At 41.0% G+C, this 24,316-nt stretch overlaps 1 protein-coding gene across 4 annotated transcripts in view; it reads right to left on the bottom strand.

Annotated features, from left to right (window-relative positions):
* Positions 1–24,316, bottom strand: part of adgrg6 (adhesion G protein-coupled receptor G6) — a 63,707-nt gene that overhangs the window by 12,153 nt on the left and 27,238 nt on the right. For 2 of the 4 annotated variants that reach the window (XM_055023947.1, XM_055023945.1), the window contains 20 exons: positions 20,867–20,914; positions 10,115–10,194; positions 9,983–10,029; positions 9,402–9,428; positions 9,194–9,327; positions 8,794–8,905; positions 7,974–8,044; positions 7,462–7,526; positions 7,260–7,384; positions 7,001–7,166; positions 6,747–6,890; positions 6,553–6,669; positions 5,851–5,896; positions 5,562–5,668; positions 4,899–5,026; positions 4,554–4,825; positions 3,264–3,354; positions 2,921–3,071; positions 2,684–2,816; positions 60–161 (listed from right to left, as the gene is read on the bottom strand). In XM_055023947.1, the coding sequence (XP_054879922.1) occupies positions 60–161; positions 2,684–2,816; positions 2,921–3,071; positions 3,264–3,354; positions 4,554–4,825; positions 4,899–5,026; positions 5,562–5,668; positions 5,851–5,896; positions 6,553–6,669; positions 6,747–6,890; positions 7,001–7,166; positions 7,260–7,384; positions 7,462–7,526; positions 7,974–8,044; positions 8,794–8,905; positions 9,194–9,327; positions 9,402–9,428; positions 9,983–10,029; positions 10,115–10,194; positions 20,867–20,914 (2,166 nt within the window). Of the gene's footprint in view, positions 1–59; positions 162–2,683; positions 2,817–2,920; positions 3,072–3,263; positions 3,355–4,553; positions 4,826–4,898; positions 5,027–5,561; positions 5,669–5,850; positions 5,897–6,552; positions 6,670–6,746; positions 6,891–7,000; positions 7,167–7,259; positions 7,385–7,461; positions 7,527–7,973; positions 8,045–8,793; positions 8,906–9,193; positions 9,328–9,401; positions 9,429–9,982; positions 10,030–10,114; positions 10,195–15,558; positions 15,667–17,430; positions 17,509–17,696; positions 17,775–18,656; positions 18,774–18,990; positions 19,063–20,866; positions 20,915–24,316 lie in introns of all 4 variants that reach the window. The other 2 variants (XM_055023948.1, XM_055023944.1) reach the window with 2 other exon arrangements.

Raw genomic sequence — 24,316 nt, forward strand, 5'->3', positions numbered from 1 at the left:
CGGACGGACGGACGGACGGACGGACAGACGGACGGACAGACGGACGGTCGGATGGATACCTGAGTTCTCTGAGAGCCTGTAGGGGCCACAGCAGAGGTAACGTCTCCACTGCTTCTGCACGTTTTCCTTCAGAGCGCAATGGAAGATAAATATGAAGAGACCTGAGAGGAGAGGAGAAGCTCAGGTTGAAACTTTTATCATGTCTACTGAACATGAAGCAATTTTTAACCTGAATAAACGGAGCGAAAAATCTGAACAACCAGATTACAAAAATTAAAATAAGACATTTTTTCACATGAGACCCAAAAGATCTCGATGGATGAATGTTTAGATGGATGATCAAACTTGAACCACTGTCACCGAAATCCCCTCAGATTAAAAATGATTTTCCTTCCTCATTTGAACCCTGAATGTTTAGATGACGTCTAAAGTCAAGAGCCGTCGGTTCAGTTCAGTTCAGTTCGGTTCAGTTCGGTTCAGTTCAGTTCAGTTTGGTTCAGTTCGGTTCAGTTCAGTTCAGTTCAGTTTGGTTCAGTTCGGTTCAGTTCGGTTCAGTTCAGTTCAGTTCAGTTCGGTTCGGTTCAGTTCGTTTCAGGCCAGTTCTGTTCGGTTCAGTTCAGTTCAGTTTGGTTCGGTTCAGTTCAGTTCGGTTCGGTTCCGGTTGGTTCACTTCAGTTCAGTTTGGTTCGGTTCAGTTAGGTTCAGTTCAGTTCAGTTTGGTGCAGTTCAGTTTAGTTCAATTCAGTTCCGTTCGGTTTAGGTCGGTTTGGTTCAGTTCAGCTCGGTTCAGTTCGGTTCAGTTCAGTTTGGTTCAGTTCAGTTCGGTTTGGTTCAGTTCAGTTCGGTTCGGTTCAGTTCAGTTCGGTTCGGTTCAGTTCAGTTCAGTTCAGTTCGGTTCAGTTTGGTGCAGTTCAGTTCAGTTTGGTGCAGTTCGGTTCAGTTTGGTGCAGTTCAGTTCAGTTTGGTGCAGTTCAGTTAGGTTCAGTTCGGTTCAGTTCAGTTCGGTTTGGTTCAGTTCAGTTCGGTTCAGTTCAGTTCAGTTCGGTTCAGGTCGGTTTGGTTCAGTTCAGTTTGGTGCAGTTCAGTTAGGTTCAGTTCGGTTCAGTTTGGTGCAGTTCAGTTCAGTTCAATTCAGTTCAGTTCAGGTCGGTTTGGTTCAGTTCAGTTCGGTTCAGTTTGGTGCAGTTCAGTTCAGTTCAATTCAGTTCAGTTCAGTTCAGTTTGGTTCAGTTCAGTTCAGTTCAGTTCAGGTCGGTTTGGTTCAGTTCAGTTCAGTTCAGTTCAGTTTGGTTCAGTTCAGTTCAGTTCGGTTCGGTTCAGGTCGGTTCAGTTCAGTTTGGTTCAGTTCAGTTCAGTTCAGTTCAGTTCAGTTCAGTTCGGTTCAGTTTGGTTCAGTTCAGTTCGGTTCAGTTCAGTTCAGTTCAGTTCAGTTTGGTTCGGTTCAGTTCAGTTCAGTTCAGTTCAGTTCAGTTCGGTTTGGTTCAGTTCAGTTCGGTTCAGTTTGGTGCAGTTCAGTTCAGTTCAATTCAGTTCAGTTCAGTTCGGTTTGGTTCAGTTCAGTTTGGTGCAGTTCAGTTAGGTTCAGTTCGGTTCAGTTCAGTTCGGTTCAGTTTGGTTCAGTTCAGTTCAGTTCAGTTCAGTTCAGTTCAGGTCGGTTTGGTTCAGTTCAGTTCGGTTCAGTTTGGTTCAGTTCAGTTCAGTTCAGTTCAGTTCAGTTCAGGTCGGTTTGGTTCAGTTCAGTTCAGTTTGGTTCAGTTCAGTTCAGTTCAGTTCAGGTCGGTTCAGTTCAGTTTGGTGCAGTTCAGTTTGGTTCAGTTCAGTTCAGTTCGGTTCGGTTCAGTTCGGTTCAGTTCAGTTTGGTGCAGTTCAGTTCAGTTCAGTTCAGTTCAGTTCAGTTTGGTTCAGTTCAGTTCGGTTCAGTTCAGTTCAGTTCAGTTCAGTTTGGTTCGGTTCAGTTCAGTTCAGTTCAGTTCAGTTCAGTTCGGTTTGGTTCAGTTCAGTTCGGTTCAGTTTGGTGCAGTTCAGTTTAGTTCAATTCAATTCCGTTCGGTTTAGGTCGGTTTGGTTCAGTTCAGTTCGGTTCAGTTTGGTGCAGTTCAGTTCAGTTCAATTCAGTTCAGTTCAGTTCGGTTTGGTTCAGTTCAGTTCGGTTCAGTTTGGTTCAGTTCAGTTCAGTACAATTCAATTCAGTTCAGGTCGGTTTGGTTCAGTTCAGTTCAGTTTGGTTCAGTTCAGTTCAGTTCAGTTCAGTTCGGTTCAGTTCAGTTTGGTGCAGTTCAGTTTGGTTCAGTTCAGTTCAGTTCGGTTCGGTTCAGTTCGGTTCAGTTCAGTTTGGTGCAGTTCAGTTCAGTTCAATTCAGTTCAGTTCAGTTTGGTTCAGTTCAGTTCGGTTCAGTTCAGTTCAGTTCAGTTCAGTTCGGTTCAGTTCAGTTTGGTGCAGTTCAGTTTGGTTCAGTTCAGTTCAGTTCGGTTCGGTTCAGGTCGGTTCAGTTCAGTTTGGTGCAGTTCAGTTCAGTTCAGTTCAGTTCAGTTCAGTTTGGTTCAGTTCAGTTCGGTTCAGTTCAGTTCAGTTCAGTTCAGTTTGGTTCGGTTCAGGTCGGTTCAGGTCGGTTCAGTTCAGTTTGGTGCAGTTCGGTTAGGTTCAGGCCGGTTCTGTTCGGTTTAGCAGTAATGGCCGGCGGACCTTGCAGGGAGTTGAAGATGGTGAACAGGTAGGTGAAGGTCAGGTAGACGGGCCCCCAGGCGAACAGAGCGAAGCCCCATGTCATCCCGAGCAGGAAGGTGAGGCTCACAACGCTCCGCAGGTTCCGCAGAATCTGGATCGCAGTGGAGGATTTAACAATTTAAACATTTCAAATAAAATGTTCAAAGATTTGCCCTTAATCTCATCACCAACAGCTGTACGTCAGTGAGCGCGCACCTCTTCTCGCAGGGTGCGGTTGGTGCGTTTGCCGTTGCGGCCGCAGATCTGCATCATCACCACGATGAACATGGCCACGTTGAGTAGGAACATCAGGCAGAAATAACCAACACAGGTTGAGTAGAAAACACTCTTCTCCTTGATCCAACACCTGAGAGGAAACATGCAACGCAAGAAGCATCTGCTCAGTCTTTGGCGAAAGCCGCCGACCTCAGCTGCTGTACTTCACTTTAAATTCAACTTTAGAGGAAACAATCATTTCTACAGCAATAAAAACTTCATTTATATGTTCATTTAACACATTCTGGTTTTTACCAGACTGGTTACGATACGGTCGTCTTACATCGTTGCTGATTCGTCGGTGTGGTCCTTCAAGACGCCGTAATAGTTTTTATTCACCGTGACAACGATTCCCACCAGCACTGCAGGTAAACCTGGAAGAAACCGGAGAGGAAAACTGTTACTGTTCAGGATCTCTGGATGAGTTTCTGATACAGCGCCTCCATGCTCAAGTCTTCTGTCATCTTCTGGATGTTTTTGCAGTGGCTCAGCGTTTAATGGAATTATTGCTCACAATGCCAAGCTTTATACCTCACATTTTTAGATTTATCAATTAATTTTTAAAATGCAAAACAAAAGTTTTTCTACTTATGAACTTATAGGAGAACGTGGGAAATGAAAAACGCGGCTGGATATGATCAGTGATGTCTGAAGTTGGTCCTTAAAGGCAGGGATCCTGCATGTTTTGGGTCTTTTGCTGATTTAACACGATGAAATGGTTCAGAAACAGGCTGGGGAGGAGCCAGTGCTGGCGCTGAGCACTCATGGTTTAAATCATGGGTGTCAAACTCTCGTCCTCCAGGCCTGGAGTCCTGCGACTTTTAGATGTTTCTCTGCTGCACCACCACTGAACAGAATAATTAGGTCATTAGCAGAACTCTGGAGAAATTATCTACACAAGAAGGAGGTAATTAAGCCGTTTCATTCCAGTGATTTGTACCTGCAGAACATCTAAAAACTGTGGAACACCTGGAGGTCTGGAGTTTGTCACCTGTGGTTTAGATGAATGGATCAGTGTGAGGCTGAACTCGCCTCTTCATCCAAGATTTTTGAAACATGTTGCAGCCTGAAGCGAAGGAATGTGTGTTGGCTCAGCAATCGGCCCTTGGATTCGTTTTTTGCGGTTTAAATGGCACTAAAGCAAATGGAGTTTTGTGTTTTTCTTTGTAAAAAAAATGTCTCATTAGCCTGCGTTTTATTTGCTGTCATTTTAATGTCAGTAGGACATTATATCTTTACCGACTACTGAAAAACAGACTCAGTCATTAAAATGGAATAAATATAGTTCAATTTTTAAGGCAGTTCTGGAAAGAAACTAATAATAGCTGCATTTTCATTAATAACATAGTTGTACTAATATGAATTATAAAAATACATTTGGTTAACAAAAATACATCAATTCAGAAAACAAAGCATGTTTTTTGCGCTCGAATGAGGTGGTTATTTTTTTCTTACACGCTTTTGGACATCAACTGGCCTATGAAATAAAATATACGGTTCCAAGAATCAGCAACAATTCATATCTCGACTTTCACTGAGTTGTCAATTAATGATAATCCTACAAAGAGCTCACCCCATCCCACGATGCAGAACTTGAGGATGTATCTGCGTATGTAGGTGTTGAAGACTTTGACCAGAGCGATGTACATGTGCACCGACTCCAGGCCCATCCAGGTGAAGGACGTCAGCAGGAAGTAGTGCAACAGGACGGCTGCAGATATGCACAGTCCCTCGCTGTGGACCATACTGGCGAGCCAGCCGTCCAACAGGAACACGATGTTGAGGAACAACAGCGACGTGCTCAGGTTCATCAGGATCTTAGACGGATAATCCCGTCGCAGTTTCCTGGGAGGAGAGAAAAAGAAGGTTTAGTTGATTGTCCGATCGGTGGTTGTAATGGCAAATCAACCGGACTCACTCGAAGGCGATGTAGGTGAGCAACGTGGCGGCCGAGCAGATGGCCGAGATGCCGCAGCCAATGTAGGAAAGGAACGTCAGGACCTTCTTGTTCTCTGCATCGATTATAAAGGAAGTCTGGGAAATGTCCTGCAGGAATCAGAAACAGAAAACTCTTCAGGATTCGTTTTTTTCCAGACTCAAGTTGGAACACCAGCCTGTTTTTGCTTTTCTTTTCTGAGAAGTTGAATTTAGTTGTTTTGCTCATTATTTTTAGAAACATTTACACTTTCATGGCAGGTTTGGACTTTGAGATGTTTTTCCACCTCAGCTTGAACCAAAACTGAGTTCAAGAGTTTACACGACCTCAAGAATCCACTCGAATGTCCTCAAACATCATCACAAGCCAGAAAAATGAAAGATGTGATTTTGTTTTCAGAATGAAGCCTGAGGTGAGCCGAAGATAAGATTTATATGCTTACTGCCTTAACTAACTTCTGGCTGCAGGATTGCATACCAGCAGGACTGTTCAAAATTTATAACAATTTTAGTTTTGCTCTGAAAGATGTTATGTTTGTTTCAGAAAGCAGCTGTGATTGTGAACGGTGGCGTCTGATGGTCCTGATCCCAGCCTGCCTAACCCTAACCCTAATCCTAACCCTAATCCTAATCCTAACCCTCTCACCATCAGGATGCCGAAGTGGGTCAGGTGGTTGCAGAGGCAGACGGTTCTACTGGAGGTCGACTCTTTAGAAACGCTGCAGCCGCGTTTATTCCAGCCTCCGTCGCCCCCTGGTGGCAGTCAAACAGATTCATTTATCACTATCAATTGAAATTATGTACATTTGGGTTTACAGTTTTCTTAATATGATTTGTTCTGGAACTTTACAGCAAAAATTGAGAAGTAGAAATATTTGAATGTATCAGATCAACTTTGTGACCTGAAGGAGGAAATAAAGTGACCACAGACTCACTGTTCATGCTGAAGTCCCAGAAAACGCACTCCCTACGCGACGACGCCTGACAGGAAACAGAAAAAAAAACAGAATAACATTTTCATCTATACTCCAAGATGGAAAAATATATGAAAAACACACTGACAAAAAATACTGATAAAGAAAAACTACAAAAGGAGTTGAATTCAAATTAAGAGAGAGAAAAAAATCTTTTTAAAAATTAGATTAAAAACAAACCAAATAAATTACTGAAGAAACAAAAACAAAACAATAATCTCTTAGGAATTCAACTTGAAAATATTCATAATGATTAAATCAATCACACTTTTTAAAAATATAACCTTAAATATAAACAAAAAAATTCACACCAAAATTATACATTTTAGTGAATCAAATAAAAACAAAAACTGATCCATTAGTAATTAAAATAAACAATAAAATAGAAAATTAAGGACAAAAGGAATAAACATTTACCTCTAATAAAATAAAGAATAGAAAATAAAAACACAAACAATATTTAAGAAGAAAATAACTAGCATGAACATAATCCAAACATTGACAATGTAATAAAATACAAATTAAAATGAATTCTAATAACTCAAACTGGTTCAGAATAAAATATATTTTTTTAAAAATCTGAAGAAATATTTAAAATGAAAAAAGTATAGATAAGGTAGAAAATGAAGAAGCACAAAGTAAAAATAAATGTCAGAACTGCACCTGATCAGACAGGTGGGTGATCTCGATCTTCACCGGATCCTGCAGGTCCGTGATGGAAAGGTTCCCGACGCTGCTGGCCACCACATAACTGTTCAGAGACAAACCTTTCTGCTCTTTCTGGGGACAAAACACACAAACACGTCACCTGCCGTCCCCCTCATCCTCACTGATGAAGCTCAGCCCCGCCGTCCTACCATGAAGAGGCTCGGTCTGCTGAAGAACATGAAGTTGATCCTGGACAGAGACGACCGGCTGAAAGCGTCCGCAGAGACTCCGGACAGCAGGGAGGCGGGAAGCGTGACCTGAGCCAACGGGTTGGACGTCCGGTTGAACTCGATCTGACAGGAATCACTCAGTTCAGCTCATTGGTGTCATTTAAAAGGGACAGAGCATGATATAACAACACAGGATACAAACATTTATATCCTGTATCCTATATGACGGTTACCTGGGGGTCGGTGGAGTTAGGAGGGAAGAAGGCGCTGAATGACGTCCCGTTGAACAATCTGGAGCTGAGCGCCAGGACACCCAGGGCCAGGTTTCTGGAGTTGATGAGCACAGATTCCCCTTCAAACTCCACCTTCTGAGCCAGTTCATCCACGGCTTTCAGAGCTCTGGAGGAGAAAAACAGAAAAGACTCTGCTGAAATGTGAGCGTCCTCAGCAGCAGGCGTGTGGATCTGATGCTGCGACCAGAGGAAGACGTACATGTTGGAGGCTTTGTCCGAGCTGACCATGACGTTAGAGATAATGTGGATGACCGATCCGGCCACCGCCGTGTCGATCTTGGCAACGCTGACCAGTTCCTGGACCTTCGTCACAACCTGAGAGACCTGCAGACGGAAAGGACAGAAACAGTGGGTTCAGTTCATTCTGATTCTTATTCTGGGCTTTCAGTCTGAAGTCCCACCTCCTCCTTGGACAGAGTGTTCTTGGTGAAGTTTGCCAGCTGCTCTGCAACGCCAGCCGCATTTTCTACAAAAACACACAGCAGATTGAATTCAAGGCCTTTAATCTGGAAACTTATAGAAATGTAGGCAAACATGATTAAATCTAATGCTGTCTAATAATCTGCACTTAAGTTTAATTTATGATCAGATGCATGTCAAGTGCCAGATGAAGGTTTTTCTGTTTATTACTTTTGAGATAACTTTAATTAATGCATACATTAATACAATTATAATTTAGTCCTAAACACATTTTTTGTAATAAGAATTATTAATTCACACTTTTTTAACATAATGTTAAATTATTGTTACATCATAAACATTCTGTAAAATTTAAGTAAAAATTAAATTGAGATTCAATTAATATGCCGACATCATGTGGTCATGAACTGAGGGTTAATTTTAACCAACCAGGTTAAATAAACTCAGCTAAAGGAAGCTTCTGTTCATTTTGTTTTGCAGTGTTTTAAGTTACCTGCAGTGACGGAGCAGTTGGTGAGGTTTGCAGTCGACCAGAGAGACTGGAAGGTTTCTGGGTTTATCAAACTGGGAAAAGAGACAAACAGCTTAAATGTGATGGTTTATGTTCAAACATCAGATGAAAACATGTCCAACTCTAATAATTACAATTTATATAATCTGCTATGACTCATGTTCTTTAAAGTGAAATTATAACATAAAACAATTATATTTAGGTTCAGACATCAAATCAAGTGTTTGATGCATTAATTGCATATGCAGCACTATTAGCTGTGTATTATCACTGTGTTAGAATCAGTAATGAATAGAGTTAGTGCAGTTAAATCACTAAGAGTTTATCTATAAAGGCCTCATGAATTTTTAAGTGAAACTATTAATAATCAGAGCTGGGCGTCTTTGTTCAGCCAGCAGTTGTTAATGAAAGGTCTCAAAGCGAAAATAATCAGATTTAAAATGTTCTCCAGCAACCCGGATCCGGTCGGCCCTGCTAAAAAACACCGTTTAAAATTCAATTCACACTTCAGAGAAGATGAAATGATTTCCAGTTAATGAGATCAGGGTTCTTTGAGACTCACCAGGTCTCATGCTTTCTTGTGAAGTTTCTGAGTGATTAGATAAACTGTGACCAACAGAAGCTGATCAATAACTAGAGCAGAAATGATACCAAGAACTGGACATCACTCCAAAAGTGATTCAAAACATCCAAAAGGAAAACCACAGCAGTGATAAAAATGTCTTTATGGACTTTTAAACTTTAAAAATCTTTTAACTGTTTACTTTTACTTGGGCATAAGTGCAGTATTTATTTTGTTCACCAGGTTCTGGAGGCGCTCTGGTCCTTGTTGGGGAAGCAGGGCAGGAAGTGAGTGAGTCTGGGTTTGGTCTCGGGCCACAGGTAGTGAAGGTTGTTGTCCTCGGGGCAATTCTCTGTGACGACGGAGGCAAACAGACGATTCATCAGCAACGTGTTGCAGATACAGCAGAAAAGAAGGAGCAACAAAATCATAACAAAGAGAAGAGAAATGATGTAGTAATGTCATAAAATAAGGCTTCAAAATGTAACATCAAAATCACCATAATAATCTACACAGAATGGAAGAAAACCCCTGATTGTATTTTGAATTGTTTTGCCTAATTAAACAGCAAATGAGTTTGAAAACTCAAATAAATGAGTTTCCAGTTTGACAGTTCTCTGCAGCTGAACTGGTTTCTGACCGATCTGGTGAACGATGATGTTGTCAGCCTGGCCCAGCCGGCCGGTACCGGCCGGGTCGGCGATCAGCTGGGCCAACACGTCGGCTTCACCCAGACTCTCGTTGCTGATCATCAGCAGCACCTGGCAGGTGTAACTGAGACGAAACAGCAGCTCAGATTTAAACTGATCATCACCTGAAGACGAGTCTGAAGCTTCAGAAACATTTACCTGTTCAAGGCTGCGTTCGGCTCAACTCTGGAAAAACAGATAAAGAAACAACTGAAACAAATTGCTTCAAGGAACATGAGTCATGATGAGATGCAATAAAGTAGAGATAAAAATATTTAGTCTTTAGCAGAAATAACCGGTGTTTGTATCTAAACTGTTTTACAATGTTTCTCTCTCCAACATTTTTGGATTTGTTTTTAGATGTTTTTTAAGATCACTGTAATTATTCATCTGTAGTTTAGTGAACGTCCACTAGAGGGCAGCAGTGGTAACAGTCCTGGCTCAATTAGAAACAGAAGAATAGATTTTTATTATCCTTTTATTTGGGGTAATAAACACTTTTAGGGAAGCGTTCAGGTAACGTTAAAAACATTAAGATATGTCTAATGTGACGTCAACATAATGAAGTAAAAAGTTTTATTTAATGTCACTGGATGTTTCCATGGAGACAATAGTAAACCTGTGAATAAAATGTTTTGTTTTTTACTTTTATATGATCTTTTTAATAGAATAAAATACAAAACTGCATCAATAAAATCAGCTTGTATTGGATTGTAAGATAAAAAAGTTTGCAGAATTACCTGATATGATCCAAAGAATGTGTCCAGTTCTGAAAAGTTTGATTAATCTGCAAAAAGAAACACATTGATCATGATGAGATCTGACGTTCAGAAGAGAATTATGGTAAACTGTGGGAACATTTCCCATCTTACCCAGAGAGCGGCGGCTCGCTGCACCGCCTGCAGGTTGAGCTCAGTCTCCACCGCGAAGGAAACCCGGTAGAACAAACCGTCTGCAAAAAACCAGGAAACCATCCCACAGTCAGAGCTTTTCATTCCAGTGGAGACGTTTCTGTTTCTGCGCCTCACAGCAGGAGATGAATCAAGCACTCAGAGCCAGAAGAGGCATGTTAACCTCCAGAGAACTGGTGAGGAGGAAAGGTGCTGCTCAGCAGATAACAGCGAACAAACGCATGAATGGAGGGAGTTTAGTTCATTTTGGTGAATAAACTCACATAGAAAACCTTCTGATTGCCTTACAGATGATCTGTCTGCTGAAAGCAACAAGTTTTAACCAGAATCTGAGGTTCATCACCGTCCTTATTGTCATCTTCTCTGTAACATTGGAGGGATTTGACTGAGCTGCTGCAGCTGATCCCACATTTCCAGGTTTGAATGAATAAAACATGCAAATTTAGGCAAAAATCTGCTGGTTGATGGAATGGAAAATAATCTGATCAGCTAATTTGTGCAGCATTGTCACTGGAGGGAAATGTCCAATGAGAAGTTCAGCAGATTAAAATGGTGTTTGCAGACAGAATGAGCAGCAGTAGGTAGAGTTTGCAATCATTTCCTATTTTAACATTTTTATTCAAAAAAAAGACCTAAAACTGAGTTCTTTATTAATATTCTGCCTGCACATTTAAAAACTGAATAACTTATTTGGAACAAACTCAAGATGGATCAGTTAAAAAAACTAAAGAGTTCAGTGAATGTCCTTCAATCAAAGACATGCTTGCAGCAGTTACATTTGCTTTACTCTTTATATTTTTGAGTATTTCTGATTTCGGAAAAATTTGAAGGACTAAATTAAATATTTAGAGATATTCCATCTCATTAAGATAATTTCAGGTTGACCCTCAGAGCCTCAGTGCTTCCCTCCATCTCCTGCTATGCTGCACAGCAGCCACTAGGTGTCTCTCTTAGCTCTACAGTTGTTAGTTTGAGGCCCGAACAGAAGACATTATTTCTGGTTGGAGAGCCTGCAAACTGACAGGGATTTATTTTATTGATTTTGTTGCTTGTTCAAACAGCTGAAGTAGATTTCTGATAAGGACTCAGAATCCGAGCAGCTGAGCAGGAAGGTCTCCCCCAGAGAGACTTCGCTAAAAGACGAGGACTGTTGAGAAAAAGTGTCAGGAAAAAATTAAAGAAAAAAAAACATCTGATACTTGTGTTTAAACTAGAACTACCGATGCAGAAACCTGATTGGACAGGCCTGAGAATGGACCCAGAATCACAGCAGAACAATCAGCAGAGCTCCAAACGGTGCCGTTCGTTACACAGTCAAAAATTAACAGCAATAATTCAGATTATTTAGCTGTAAGGGACAAAACATTGTTAATTTATCAGTCATATTTTCACCATTTATAAATGTCAGTTTCAATATAAATAAAAAGCAAGCTGGGCTACAGACTAAATATTTATCTTTGAGGTAGATATTTTGTTACAAAGTGACTGTTTTACTCAAAACTAAATACTCCCAGCAGACTAAATACCTAGTTTATAAACTAAATATTTGTAGAATAAACAATGTTTAATCTAACAACTAAATATTTAGCTAAATATTTAATTAACTCTGGGCGAGTAAAAATATTTAGTTTATAAACTAAACATGTAGGTAAATGTTAGAACTAGGTAAATATTTAAATGACATAAGTAGCTAATTATTTCATCTGAAGTAAAATATTTTTGTCTGAACTGAATATTTAGTTTGCTAATAATTTAGTTTGAATCATTAATTCATTAAAAGATTTAATGATGGTGAAAATATGGCTGTAAAATTGACGTCTGTTGTTTTTTTTCATGATTTTTGATCGTGTATCTTTACTAACGGCATCCCGTCAAGGAACTGATTTATATGATTAATTAGTAAAAGGTTTTTGTTCTACAGAAAAGCCCGACCACCTAAAATCCCTTCAGTCAAATTGAGCGAAATCCCCCAGATTTAAGACTTCATACAATCAGAAGGAGGTTTCTATACTTGATTGCTTTCTCTGACGGTCTACAGCTACGGTTTGAACATACTGTTCCCTGATGACTCTCTGCACAGACATGAAAAATCAAAGGTCAGTTTGCAGTGGCAGGAATCGACGCTCAGAGCGGGACGCGGCGTCTTTGGACGCGGCGTCTTTGGACTCGGGTCTCTGAGTGGAGCAGCTGAGGAGGAGGAAGTAGTTGCAGCTGCAGATGGTTTTAGGAAAGCTCCATGGTTCCACAGGTGCGGATCTGAGGCTGGGTTCAGCTTTGCAACAGCTGGTTCTTCTAAAACGCTTGAATCTTCAGAGGCATTTTTGGCCTGTGCGGAGTTTGTCTCTTCAGCTGGCTCCAGAGGGGCGTCTTTGAGCATCAGAATGACGTCTTTATTCGTGCTGGAGACGTTTTTTGTGCCTACATTACCGGAAACAGAAAGCTCTGTGAGCCCAGACATGACGTCTTGATTTGGGGCATGGATGGCAGGGCGGGTGGGGGACCTGGAAGCTGCTGGCAGGGGCTCTGGGGTAACAGCAGAAGTGATTTGCTGAGATGCATCCATCATGCTTGGTTTGTTTGTGTGTTTAGAAGCAGCAATCAAACGACCTGTTGCAGCTTCCTGCATCCCGTCTCTCCCGCTCTCAGCTGTTGAATTCACTCCGACTTCAGACACTCGCTCTTCAGCAGGAAACATCTTCGGAGCGACATCTGCAAGATCAAACATGGAATCAATTCTGGAGGCGTCTGCTTTCAGGGAGCCGTTTGCAGGATGAGAGTCGACTCCATCACTGACGGCGTCTCTGGCAGGAAGCGGAGGCTGCGAGGGAACGGCTTCCCATTCATCTCCAGAGAGTGTGGAAGACTGAGAGAGGGAGAAAAAGAGCTCAAAAGGCTGCTTGTCGGCTCGGTGTGGGGTCTGGAAGTGTTTGTTCAGGAACGCTGCTGTGGGTCGAGTGGGTGACAGAAAGCCAATTTCTGCTTCTGTCACGCTGACGGTTGCTGATGTCGCCCTGCTGGAGGCGAGAGTGGAGGAAGAGGGAAAAGATGCAGGAGGAGGAGGAATGTGGAGAGCAGCGGGAGGAGGAGGCTGATGTGTGTGTGCTAAGTTTGGGATCCGGTGTGAGATACTTGGCAGAGGAGCCGGGATTCCCAGCTGTGCTCCGGCGGTTCTGCGATGTGTTGTCGGTGGAACGGCAGGCGGGTGTAAAGAAGACTGAATAAATGGGTCATCATGATCCACCCGAGAAAGAGCTGCTGATGTTTGGGCCAGAAAAAAAGCAGGATTCCCTATGACTTGTTTTGAGTTCCCTACAGAGGGAGGAGACGTCTTGGATGACGTCCTGAGGCTGTCGCTTAAGACAGGAGGGAAAATATCTGAAAGCAAAGAGGACAAGGAAGCAGGAAGCCGAGCTGGGGTGGATTGGCGACCCAGATGAGACTGATCTGGAAACAGATCCACATCCTTTAAATCTTTTAGATCAGACTGGAGTGAGAAAAGACTCAGCGACGGAGTGATTGGCCTCAAAACCTCAGACAAATTCTCCGTCGGTGAACTCAAAGAAACTGGATTATTCCCACTTAAGAATTCATTGGATGGAGAGCCATCTGAGACACTTAATGGGTCTGATTGAGAATCAATGTCTGATACGTTGGCTAATCGTTCCTCAGAAGACAGGGACGACTCAGGGAAGAATGCACCAACACCGGACGGGATCTGGGATTCAGAGATGGAATCAGAAAGGAGAGGATGTGAGAACACAGATGGATTTCTGGGGTCAAAAAGGGTTGAGATCGGAGATGGAAGTGGGACAGAAGGATGGGAGCTTCCTGACCCCCGAGGAGAGGCATGAAGCTGGAGAAGACGAGGAAAACCGTTGGAGGAGACAGAGGGTGGCTCAGTGGGACCCAAAAGGGACGGAGGAGAAGATGGAGGATGAAGAGAGGCGCGGAGGAGGGAGAGAAAATGTTGGTGAAAAACAGGGGAGAGGTGAATTTCTGCAGATGGAGATGTTTGAAGAGAGGAATCAGGACTGCGGCTGGGTTTCTGCTGTGAGACAGAAACAGCAACAAGTCGTTTCAGAGGAACCTCCAGAGAAACACCAGCAGAGGGTGAAGCTGCAATTTCAGTTAAAGACGAGGACGGTTGAACGATGAGACGCTCATCAAACTGTGGTTCAATCAGACTCGTGTTTTTTGGAGAGGTTTCTTTAGCGTCTCCTTCCTTCAGAGTGTCACTGACTCTTGTTATAGAGCTGGCAGGAAGTTCTTCCTGGGAGGAAACGGCATCGTACTCATACATGTCACCCAAATCATACATGAACATGTCAGACCCTGAAGAGTACTCCAGAGGATCCGTCCAGTTCCTCGTGAGGAATTCCACACCGCTGATGCTCAGAGGGAACCAAGGGGGCGCTACCGGTTTGCTCTTTCTGTTACTCAGCCCTGATGATGATGACACCTCACCTTTATGCTGCCGTGGAGACGAGGCCCGTGACGGTTCGGGTGCAAGAAGAGTTTCAGAGTCTCGACTGGTTGTGAGGGTCTTGACTGTTGTGGTGTTATGGGTGGAAGATGAAGACTTTGCTGGGGAAATCAAACTGTTTAGCTGACTTCCCAACATGGGAGAGGTGTTCCTGGAGGAAGGCCTGGCTGTCGACTTCAGTCCGGGTTTTAGGGGGGAAGGTTTTGTCACACGAGCCTCCACCCTGCTGGGGGTGGCTCGGGTGGCAGCTGGTCGCCTTCCTCCGCTCGGCCTTTTCCTCAGAGGGGTAGAGATGAACCCCAGGGAGTGTTTGGGGCTGTGGTAGAAAGCTGAACCCCGGAAGGCAGCGGGGGGTCGTGGGTGTGACGGATCCACTGGTGAGGCTGGACCCGGGGCTGCAGCAATAATTCTGGGTTGATGTTGTGACTTTGGAGGTCTGGAGTCTTGACCTGTAGGACTGAACTGACTGGACGTTAGAGGACGGGGGTTGAACGATAACGCACGCCGGGTTCTTCTGATCGTTCCAAAAAGTCCAAAGTTTCTTCCAGGAGTTTTATGAAGGTCAACCACCAGATGTTTGGGCCTTGGAGAATTGGGGAACTTTGCAGGACTCCTCTCCACTGTTGGGTTGCAGCATCAAAGGAGGAAGCATTGCAGTGAAAAAGCAGGTTAGATCAAATACATAAATGCATTTCCAAGCAAAAGAAATACCTGCAAAGTACATTAACGACATAATGACATAAACCAAGACCACCTGAAACCAGAAATTTTGCCAGTTGATCCATGAATCACATGCATGATTTAAAGTTTATTAAACCGTAGAGCAATAAAGAACACAGAAGGTATGAAAAGGTTGGATAGAAACTCAGAACCCAAGGAGTTTATTCAAGAAGCTAAACAGGACATGCAGTCGGTTTGTTACCCAGAGGAGAAACATCGGCTTCGTTAGTCGATTGTTGGTTGGTGGTTAGAAACGGCAGCTGGAGAGTCGTTCCTGGAAGAGGTTCAGGTGAAGAAACGAAGGAAGGAACTACAGAAAAGAGGGTGGTTAAAAGATAAAGAAGTGCAGGAAGATGAAATTATTAAATATGTGATGTGATTGAAAATGAAGTCAGTAAATTTACAGAAACGAGGCAGCATGTCTGAAAAACAATGTTCCTCCAGAACCTGGAGGAATTTGAAAGCTGCTCAGGTTTCAGTTATTATGGAAACAAAGTTTTGATTTAATGTGTTTCTCTAATGAATCTTCAACATAATAAAATGATCAAATTTCTCAAAAATAAATCTATAAAAGATTTATATTTTATCTTGTTAGTTGATGAAAACGATTGGAAATAGTTGCTTCATCCATCATTCAGTTCATCCATCTCTACAAAAATCCACTGAGCAGAAAAATGTGTTTTAATATGAAAACAGGAACTGAGTTTTATAGAAAAGATTTCATTACCTGCTGCTAAATGTTTGAAGGATTAAATATTGAATCAAAATAAGTAAAAATGAAGTTTGACATCATTTTAGGTGCAATTAAAACATGCAGGATGTTAGTGGAATTAAACAAGTTTTGCTAAAGTACTAAGAAGTAAAAGTAACATTATGCATAAATGTTATTGTTTCCAGTGCAAACTGGACAGTAATAATAATGTTTTTTAGAGTAGAAACTGAAAAGTGTCTTCACAGGATGTGGAAACTTTCATGGTTCAGGTCAGAATAATCTTCATATCAGACAAAGAAAACACAAAATGCATGTTTAGAAATGAAGTAATTGTCTGTCTGGACCAACCTGGTCGATCATCAACAGGTTTGGAAACAGGAAATGAGTTTGCCACATTACTGTGCAGGGATTTTGGATGACATTTGAGAAATTCTGGCTCCGAACTTTGATTAAGCCACTTTTGAAACTATTGAAATGGATCATTGCAATGATACAAAATATAAGTTTAGGGCCACAATGTGATACACAGAGATCATCCTTCAGGGTTTTCTGCTAAAGATCAAAATTCATGATTCCATTAATTAAAGGCAGCAGTTCATCCCCAGACCACCATGCCTCTACCGCCGTGTTTTACTGTTAGCATGATCTTTATCTGGTAGACAAACTGTTAGTTTTCTGTTGTATTGAACCAGCTGCTGATGTTTTAGGTGAATGTCAGACGGGTTTCAAGTCGACCGGGTGTGACGACTGCAGAAAAGCCAAATGTAGCTCAGCTTTTCAACAGGCAGCCTTTCCTCTCGAAGGTTTTACAAAATGGAACAAACTCCCAGAAAGTCTTAAACTTTCCACTAACCTGAAACACTTTTCTTGTAAAGTCAGGAAATGACTGTTAGAAAACCAGCAGGTTTCGTGACATTAATGATCACAGAGCAGAAATCTGGCATTTAGCAATATTTATAATGAAATTTGATGACCTCATACAGTGATCGTATGGAGGGAATATAGAGACTCAATGTATGTTTTATGGTATTTTACTGTTTTATTGACTCACCAAATGGAAACTGGCTTTAGCTAAATCTGGTGAAAAGAATCATTCATTCATGTTTTGTTGCACAATTTCCCTGTTTAAAATAAACTAATACAATTAAAATAACATTTTATCATTGTCCCTGCAGTCAGAAAGGTTATATTTATTGATTTGTTGATTCAGGCAGTTTTCTGATCAGATTGTGAAAACAGATTATAATTAAATCCATTTTCTCAAAGGTCCAGGTTTGAGAAAGTTTTAAATCCCAGAACCTGTTCACAGGACTTTATTGTGCATTATTTGTGCAGACAGTTTGGTGCTAATGTTGCTCTTACCAAGCGCTGTGCGGTTAGTTTCTGCATGGTTAGTGCTAGCAGGTGAAACGGCTGCAGTGATGCTGGTTGTCTGTTCAGCTACAGGGAAGTAAAACGATCACAGCAGGTTAGTCTCCTCCACTCACACTACAGTGTTGGTGCTGCTATGAAACTGTGAGAAAACTATTTATTTGTTCATGTCAGTGAGGTTTTAATGTTTTCATGTTGCAGTCAGTCAGTGACGTTATATTGATGGATGCTGCTGCTGATGAGGCCATCTACCTTACCAGGTGTGCTGCTGGCTGAAGCAATGGGAGCAGTGGTGGATGAAGGTGAAGTAGCGGTGGTGGTGATGGAGACAGAAGCTGATTAGCAACAACATGGAGGCATGTGAGTGACAGAAATCACAGAACCAGCAAACTGGGTTAAAGCAGCAGGAGTCTTTCTGAACTCTGATGAAAGAAACCAATCAGTTCTTTTAGTTTTTGCACCAGGACATAAAATGATTTGATTTTTAGGAAGAACATTTTGAAATTAAACATACATTAAGTGAAAAGAAAACGATGTGTTTTGGTTTTCTCCAGATCATTTCAGATGAGGCAAAGCTAAGTTTAGTTTCTGTAGTCCAGACTAAATGGTATGGGGAGGAAAACTAAACTAATAATTTGGGTTATTTAGCCTGCAAAGAAAAAGATGTGGGCTCAGTTTTTATTATTTTTTCACCATGTTGTTAATTTATTTATATTACAGTCTGGAATAAATAAAAGCTTCAAAAATATTTAATTAGCAAGAAAAATACTTAGATGTTAGTTGGTTAGCAGTTAGCTTGAGGTTGAATATTCAGCCAGTGAGCTAAATATAAAACATATAGTTCGACTAAATATTTAGACTGTGAGCTAAATGAAGGACAATATTAGGCTAAATATTCAGTTTGAAGTTGAGTGTTTCACAGCAGGTTAATATTTTTAGCTTCAACTAAATATTTACTTTCAGTTAGCAAGCTTGCTTCATAAATATTTAGTTCATAAATGAAACGCATTATATTTAAAAATGAATAAACAATATGGTGAAAATATAACTGAGCAATGAACCTTTTTTTTATGTTGATAAAGGCAGAGTAATTTTTAACTGTGCAGCTTTAAAAACGATTCCACATAAATGAGAATAATTATGTCCTGATCCAAAACATCCAATAAGCAAAAACTGACCTGGCAAACAATGAGGCAGCCAAGCAGATGAAGGCTTACCAGAGGATGAGGAGGAGCTGGAAGAGCTGCTGGTGCTAAAGCTGCTGGTGCTAAAGCTGCTGGTGCTGATGGTTGGGGTTAGAGGCATGCTAGGGGTGGAGATGGGAGGAGGGAAGGCTGGAGATGACAAATGATGCTGGTTAACACATTTTCACTAAAGGGTTAGAAAGAGACCGTTTCTCTAAATCAACTGAAGGAGAACGACAGAAACTGGGTCTAAAACTGAGAAGACACCAAGAATATAAAAAACAAGAATGAAAGGATAGGAACGAATGAGTAGGAAGGTAGAAAGAAGAAGAGGAAGGCAGAATGAGGGAGGATGAGGTTTGCTTACCGTGGAAGATGGCGTTAGTATCATGGCTGGTGTTAGTGGAGTCAGTGGATGAGGTGGTGGGAGAGGAAGCAGCTGGTGGAAGTACAGACGTTTGGATGAAACAGAGAAAGATGCAGTGGATGATAAACGTGATGCAAAAGGAGATTGACAATGTCCCAAAACGGAGCAAGTCGTTACCGTCCTCAGAAGTCAAATCCTCCTGAAACTAACAAAAAGTTTCTTTAAATGCTCTTAACTGCTCTGCTGTTTCCATGAAACTACTGGAACCAGAAGAAGACAGCAGAAAGAAAAGAGGAGCAGTCAGCAGTGTGACACTGCACTGATGGTGGCGCCATTTCCCAACTGAAAACATCAAAATGCAACAACCAGAACTGCAAAGGTACAAAATGATGAAGAGGCAAAAAAAACAAAAAAAAAAAAACAAGCGACTGCAGTGAAAACAGCAGCAGAAACGTCATGAGATATAAACCCCTGCAGACCCCATCCATCCACACACACACACACACACACACACACACACACACACACAACACACACACACACACACACACACACACACACACACACACACACACACACACACGCACACCACCACCACACACACACCCACCCACCCACACACACACTTTTAATTCCTTTGTATGTTACTGAATTGATTTAAAGACATCAACCTAACCGCCTTATTTTTTGGATCCTGACAGAATCAACAAATGCACAGGGAGAAAATAAAAACTTATTGATTTCTACAAAATGCTTGTTTTTTTTTTAAAGCAAATATTAGAAGTGAAAGTTCAGTTCAGCTCAAATGTTTTAATTCCTCCAGGTAGGCTGAGGTTTACAGTCAAAATTCTCAACACTTTTACATGTTTTTACTATTTTTTGACAGACTTGTGATTCTTTTACGATAAGAAACAAACTTCAAGATCAGCAGGGCTCTGGATATTTTGGGCTGAACTGCATTTCCTCCCATTAAGAGAGGCATTAATGCCTTTCCAAAGGTCAGAGGTCAGAAAAAGTTTGTGATTTGGGAAAAGTAGGAGCTCAACATGAAAGTCGAGCTTAGAAAGTTTTTCTAAAGACGTCCAGTCAGCAGTTTCCTGGACGATCGCATTCCTGACAGTAAGGTTCATCTGAGGTTTTTGTTCCAGTTTATGTTCCAGGGACTTTCTTAAGCATAGACAATGGAAAGTTGAGCAAATTTGAAGCTGCTTGGGTTGAGGGTTTGAATCCCTCTGATTCCACCTTTACAGATGAACATGATACCAAAGACATTCTCAAAAATACAGGATCCACTTCCTGTGTGATTCCCAAAAATAGACACAGCTATAGTAAAATCTGAACAAACGGTGAACTCTTAAAAACTTTAAAACTCCTTTAATATTTAAAAAAAATATATAAATAAATCTAGATAAAATTAATATTTGTCGTCTTCATAACCTGAAATTTCAATGAAAGACTCATGGAAACATGTCGCCTTGTGTTGCACATGTGAAACACAGGAAACTTGGCAACGTGGGTAAATATGTGAAAAGTTTTCTTTTTCTATTTCACGTGACACACACAGTGTTTGACGTTCTTAGATAATAAAAGATGCCAAATGAATACTGTTGACCATGATGGTTATTAAATATTTGCCACATTGATTAATTTATCGAGCCATTTATTTATTTTTATTTATTTTGGACAAGTTGTGAAAAGGAAAACGGTTCTAATTAAGTCAGAATCTATTCTGCATTTTTAATGAAACCCTTCTGATTAAACAAACAAACAAATGAATAAATACATTTCCCATATAAAATAAAATGATAAAAAAAATGTCAAGATTTAAGGTTCTTAATTCCAGCAGAAGCATTGGAGGTGCGTTTGGTTTTCCTACCTGAACAGCCCAGTGCGCCCGAGTCGCAGCCTGTAGCCGGGTTGGAACCTGAAGGAAACAAACGGTTCAGAGTAACTTGGTGATTGATCCAACAAGGAAAGGAGGCGTTCACCTGGACTGAAGTGAAAGAATGAACAAATAAAGTTCATATAAGAAATTTACAAAGAGCTGTTAACCTTTAACTGAGCAACTCCATTGAAGAACAAACAACGCTAAGCTAAAGCAAAACACAAATGACAAAAAAATGAAAAAAAATCTTGGTTGTTCACATCAGTCCAGTTTCACTTTTTGACCTGGTATGTAAAAAACAAAACAAAAACAACAAAACAAGCGATGATTAAATGTCAGTATTGATTTTATTATGTATCAATCCCTTTTACACACCGTCTGCCAATAAGAAGCCACCATATTGATGGGAGGTTGGGAAAGTCATGCAGACAGATCAGTTTGGATCAGAGCTTATTGTCAAGTTTATCTGAACCTGCAGGAGGCAGAACAGGGAACATCTGAGCAAATGCTGTGAAACTCTTCACTGCTTTTAAAGTTTGTGGTGAAGAACAAACTCTAACTTTTTTCTTTTCTCACAGGAGCATCATGGAGACCAAACTCTGGGCTCCTCTTGTTCTTTAGCTTTCTGAATTTTAATGCAGCTGCAGCCCACACATCGGGCGCTTCATCCACAGAAACGTCAGAGGGAGGACAGGCAGCCGCTCAGAGTGGAGACTGTTCCACACGTAGACAGTTTCATCATTGGATGGTTGTCAAAGCAAGTTGCTGTGAGCACAAAACTATCCTGCCTGCCTGCCTGCTGATTTTCTAAATAAAAAAAGAGACAAGATCCGTTTTCTTGGAATTACAGTTGTATATAAAATGATCCAACAAACAACCAATTATGCCAGTCTTACAGAAATCAGATTTATACAAACTGTAAAGCTGAGGCACATTTCAATGAAATCCCATCCAATAAGCAACACTACAGCGTTGAATGTCAGAAAAAATGTGAAAAACTATTAAAGGTTCTTATTCAGTTACTCTTTAGTTCCTGGTTCTGTCAAAAACAAACCAGAGGAGACAGAAAAGTTGTTTACACATGTGACAGTCCTGCAGACCCAGTTTGACTGGGAGCCAAAGTTTCAGTATTTGTTACATTTGCATTGTGGTGTGTTTCACTGTACCACTGCTCTGAGTCAAACCAACCAAACCAGAACCAGAACCTGTTCACTTTCTCTCCTGTGGTGGCGCTGCACCAACAACCACTGCAGAAAACGACGTGAAAACCTCTGAAGAAGACACATATGGAAACAAATGGAGTCGCCCGGCACTGTAGTCTGCTTCCTGCTTTCTCCGGTCCGCTTGGCGTTCACATTCAAACCGCACCAGAGTTCACTTCAACCAAACCAACTCCTAGATTTATAGGCAGACCAGAGGTTTTGCTTTCCGGTCCTCTTTTGGTTATGCATTCACACTCTTGCAAAAATAGTTTGGCTGCCTGGGATACAAGTTCTAGGCAACTCTAGTTCTAGTCTCGATCTAGAACTAGAGTTGCCTAGAACTTGAATTCAAAGTACAGTTTGATTAAAGCAGACTAAACATATCTGGTGGAAATGAACCGTAAAACACTCAACCTGGAACAAAATAAGATGATCAGGATTTTAATGGTCATAATAGATGCTTACAGAGTCATACCTGACTTACCGCAGACGTTCAAATGAAAACAGTTTTGACATTTTCTAGTAAAATGTTAATATTATTGCATTTCCAGTGCCCATATTGACATTTAAATACATCTTAGTGAAACTATTTAGATGTTATTTGGGAAGTCCTGGATACAATTTTGGTGACGATACCAAATATACATTTATTTTAACGTTGCAGTGGATCCTTGCATATTCATGCAGTTTTCTGTTGAATGCAACTACAAATGATTTGCAGAACATTTATACATTGCAGATTCCTTCAGAGAGCAAAACACCCAAAAGAAAAATCTAATTGGGAAACTGAATTGCCAATGCAACCTGATGCTATAGGCTGGCATTTGGAAAGCAGTCGATCCTACAGTGCATTTTATCTTCCTGATTGGAGAAGACAGGGGAGATGTTGATATGGTGTTGGTTTCCACAGAGTGTATTAAAGTGCATTTAGTTTCTGAACTACTAAAAAAAGCAGTTTTAAGTGTTTTCAGAAGGAATATCAAGTATTCGCAGTATTGTGGTCCATAAACCCTGGAATACTGGGGGCCACTGTATTTCAATATAGATAATTGGGAGTACAATTAGATTTAAATGCACCATGAAGTTGAAACAGCCATAAAAATCTGTGTACAAGTGTGAGCAGGGAGGAAAAGCATCTTTATGGGACCCCATGTTGAACACAAGCCATGAAAATTGGTTCTGATTGGACCCGGCCATTTCTAATAAGCTCCACAGTCCAGAACTGAAGGCCAAAAAAGTCAAAATTCCTCAACCATGCGACTGCAGCGGCCATTAAAAGTGGCATTTTGTGTAGAGAATCACTCAAAATGTTTGTTAGGTCGAAGTAATTAATAACAATAATTGATAAACTTGTCATTTATCCTTGTTTTGTGTTAATATTGAGGTCTGGCGGGTTTGAGGTTTGTTAAAGCAACAACACCAACAGAGAGTCACAGCTGCTTTTATTTAATACGGTTGATGACCTCAGAGCTCAGAGTTGGAGAAAAACGGTGCAGAGGAGGCCGGCCAACAGCAGCAGCTATAAAACCTCCATCACAGTCAAACTGAAAATGACAGAGTTATAAAGTCTGGGAGATTACCTGACTAACACCCCCGGCTTCAAACCGGACCGTAACTCTCTGCTCTGATCCCATCTGAGACGTTCAAACAATCCAGATGAAAACAGAGGATTTCACTTTGGTTTTCACAAACTCTCCTTGTCCAGAGAGCCGTTTCACAGCTCAAAGCTGCAGAGTCTCTGCAGGAGATGATTTAGCCCAGAAATATCAGAGGAATAAAAGCAGAGGCTTAAAAACGGGGACAGAATGCAAGCAGGATGAAACTGCCATCATTTTGGGGATTTTGAGCATCTATACAAAGTGTTCTAATTATGAATTTATTTATTTTCTAAATGTTTTAACGACAGTAACAGCTGTCATCTGCTTTGGTTCTGGTCAGTTAGGACATGAACAAATATTCACATTCATCAAATGAAATTAAAGCACTAAAGACTTTTTAGGGCTTTTCTTTCCTCGTTCATATTCAAATTATTCCACATAGATATTTAAATTATTCCATATAGATCCACAGTATAGCTTAGACTTGCTTTCTTAAACCAACGATTAATTTTCTCTTTTCATGCTTTAACTAACTTTGAAAGCATTAAGCACCTTTAGCTTCCCCTAATTATTCTCTGCTTAAAGTGCTAATTCACTTGGCTGTAAACTATTAGTTGTGTTGAAGTTTTGATTATCGAGTG

Source organism: Poeciliopsis prolifica, unplaced genomic scaffold (genome assembly GCF_027474105.1).
Source record: "Poeciliopsis prolifica strain line A6 unplaced genomic scaffold, Auburn_PproV2 SCAFFOLD111, whole genome shotgun sequence".
Lineage (NCBI taxonomy): Eukaryota > Metazoa > Chordata > Actinopteri > Cyprinodontiformes > Poeciliidae > Poeciliopsis > Poeciliopsis prolifica.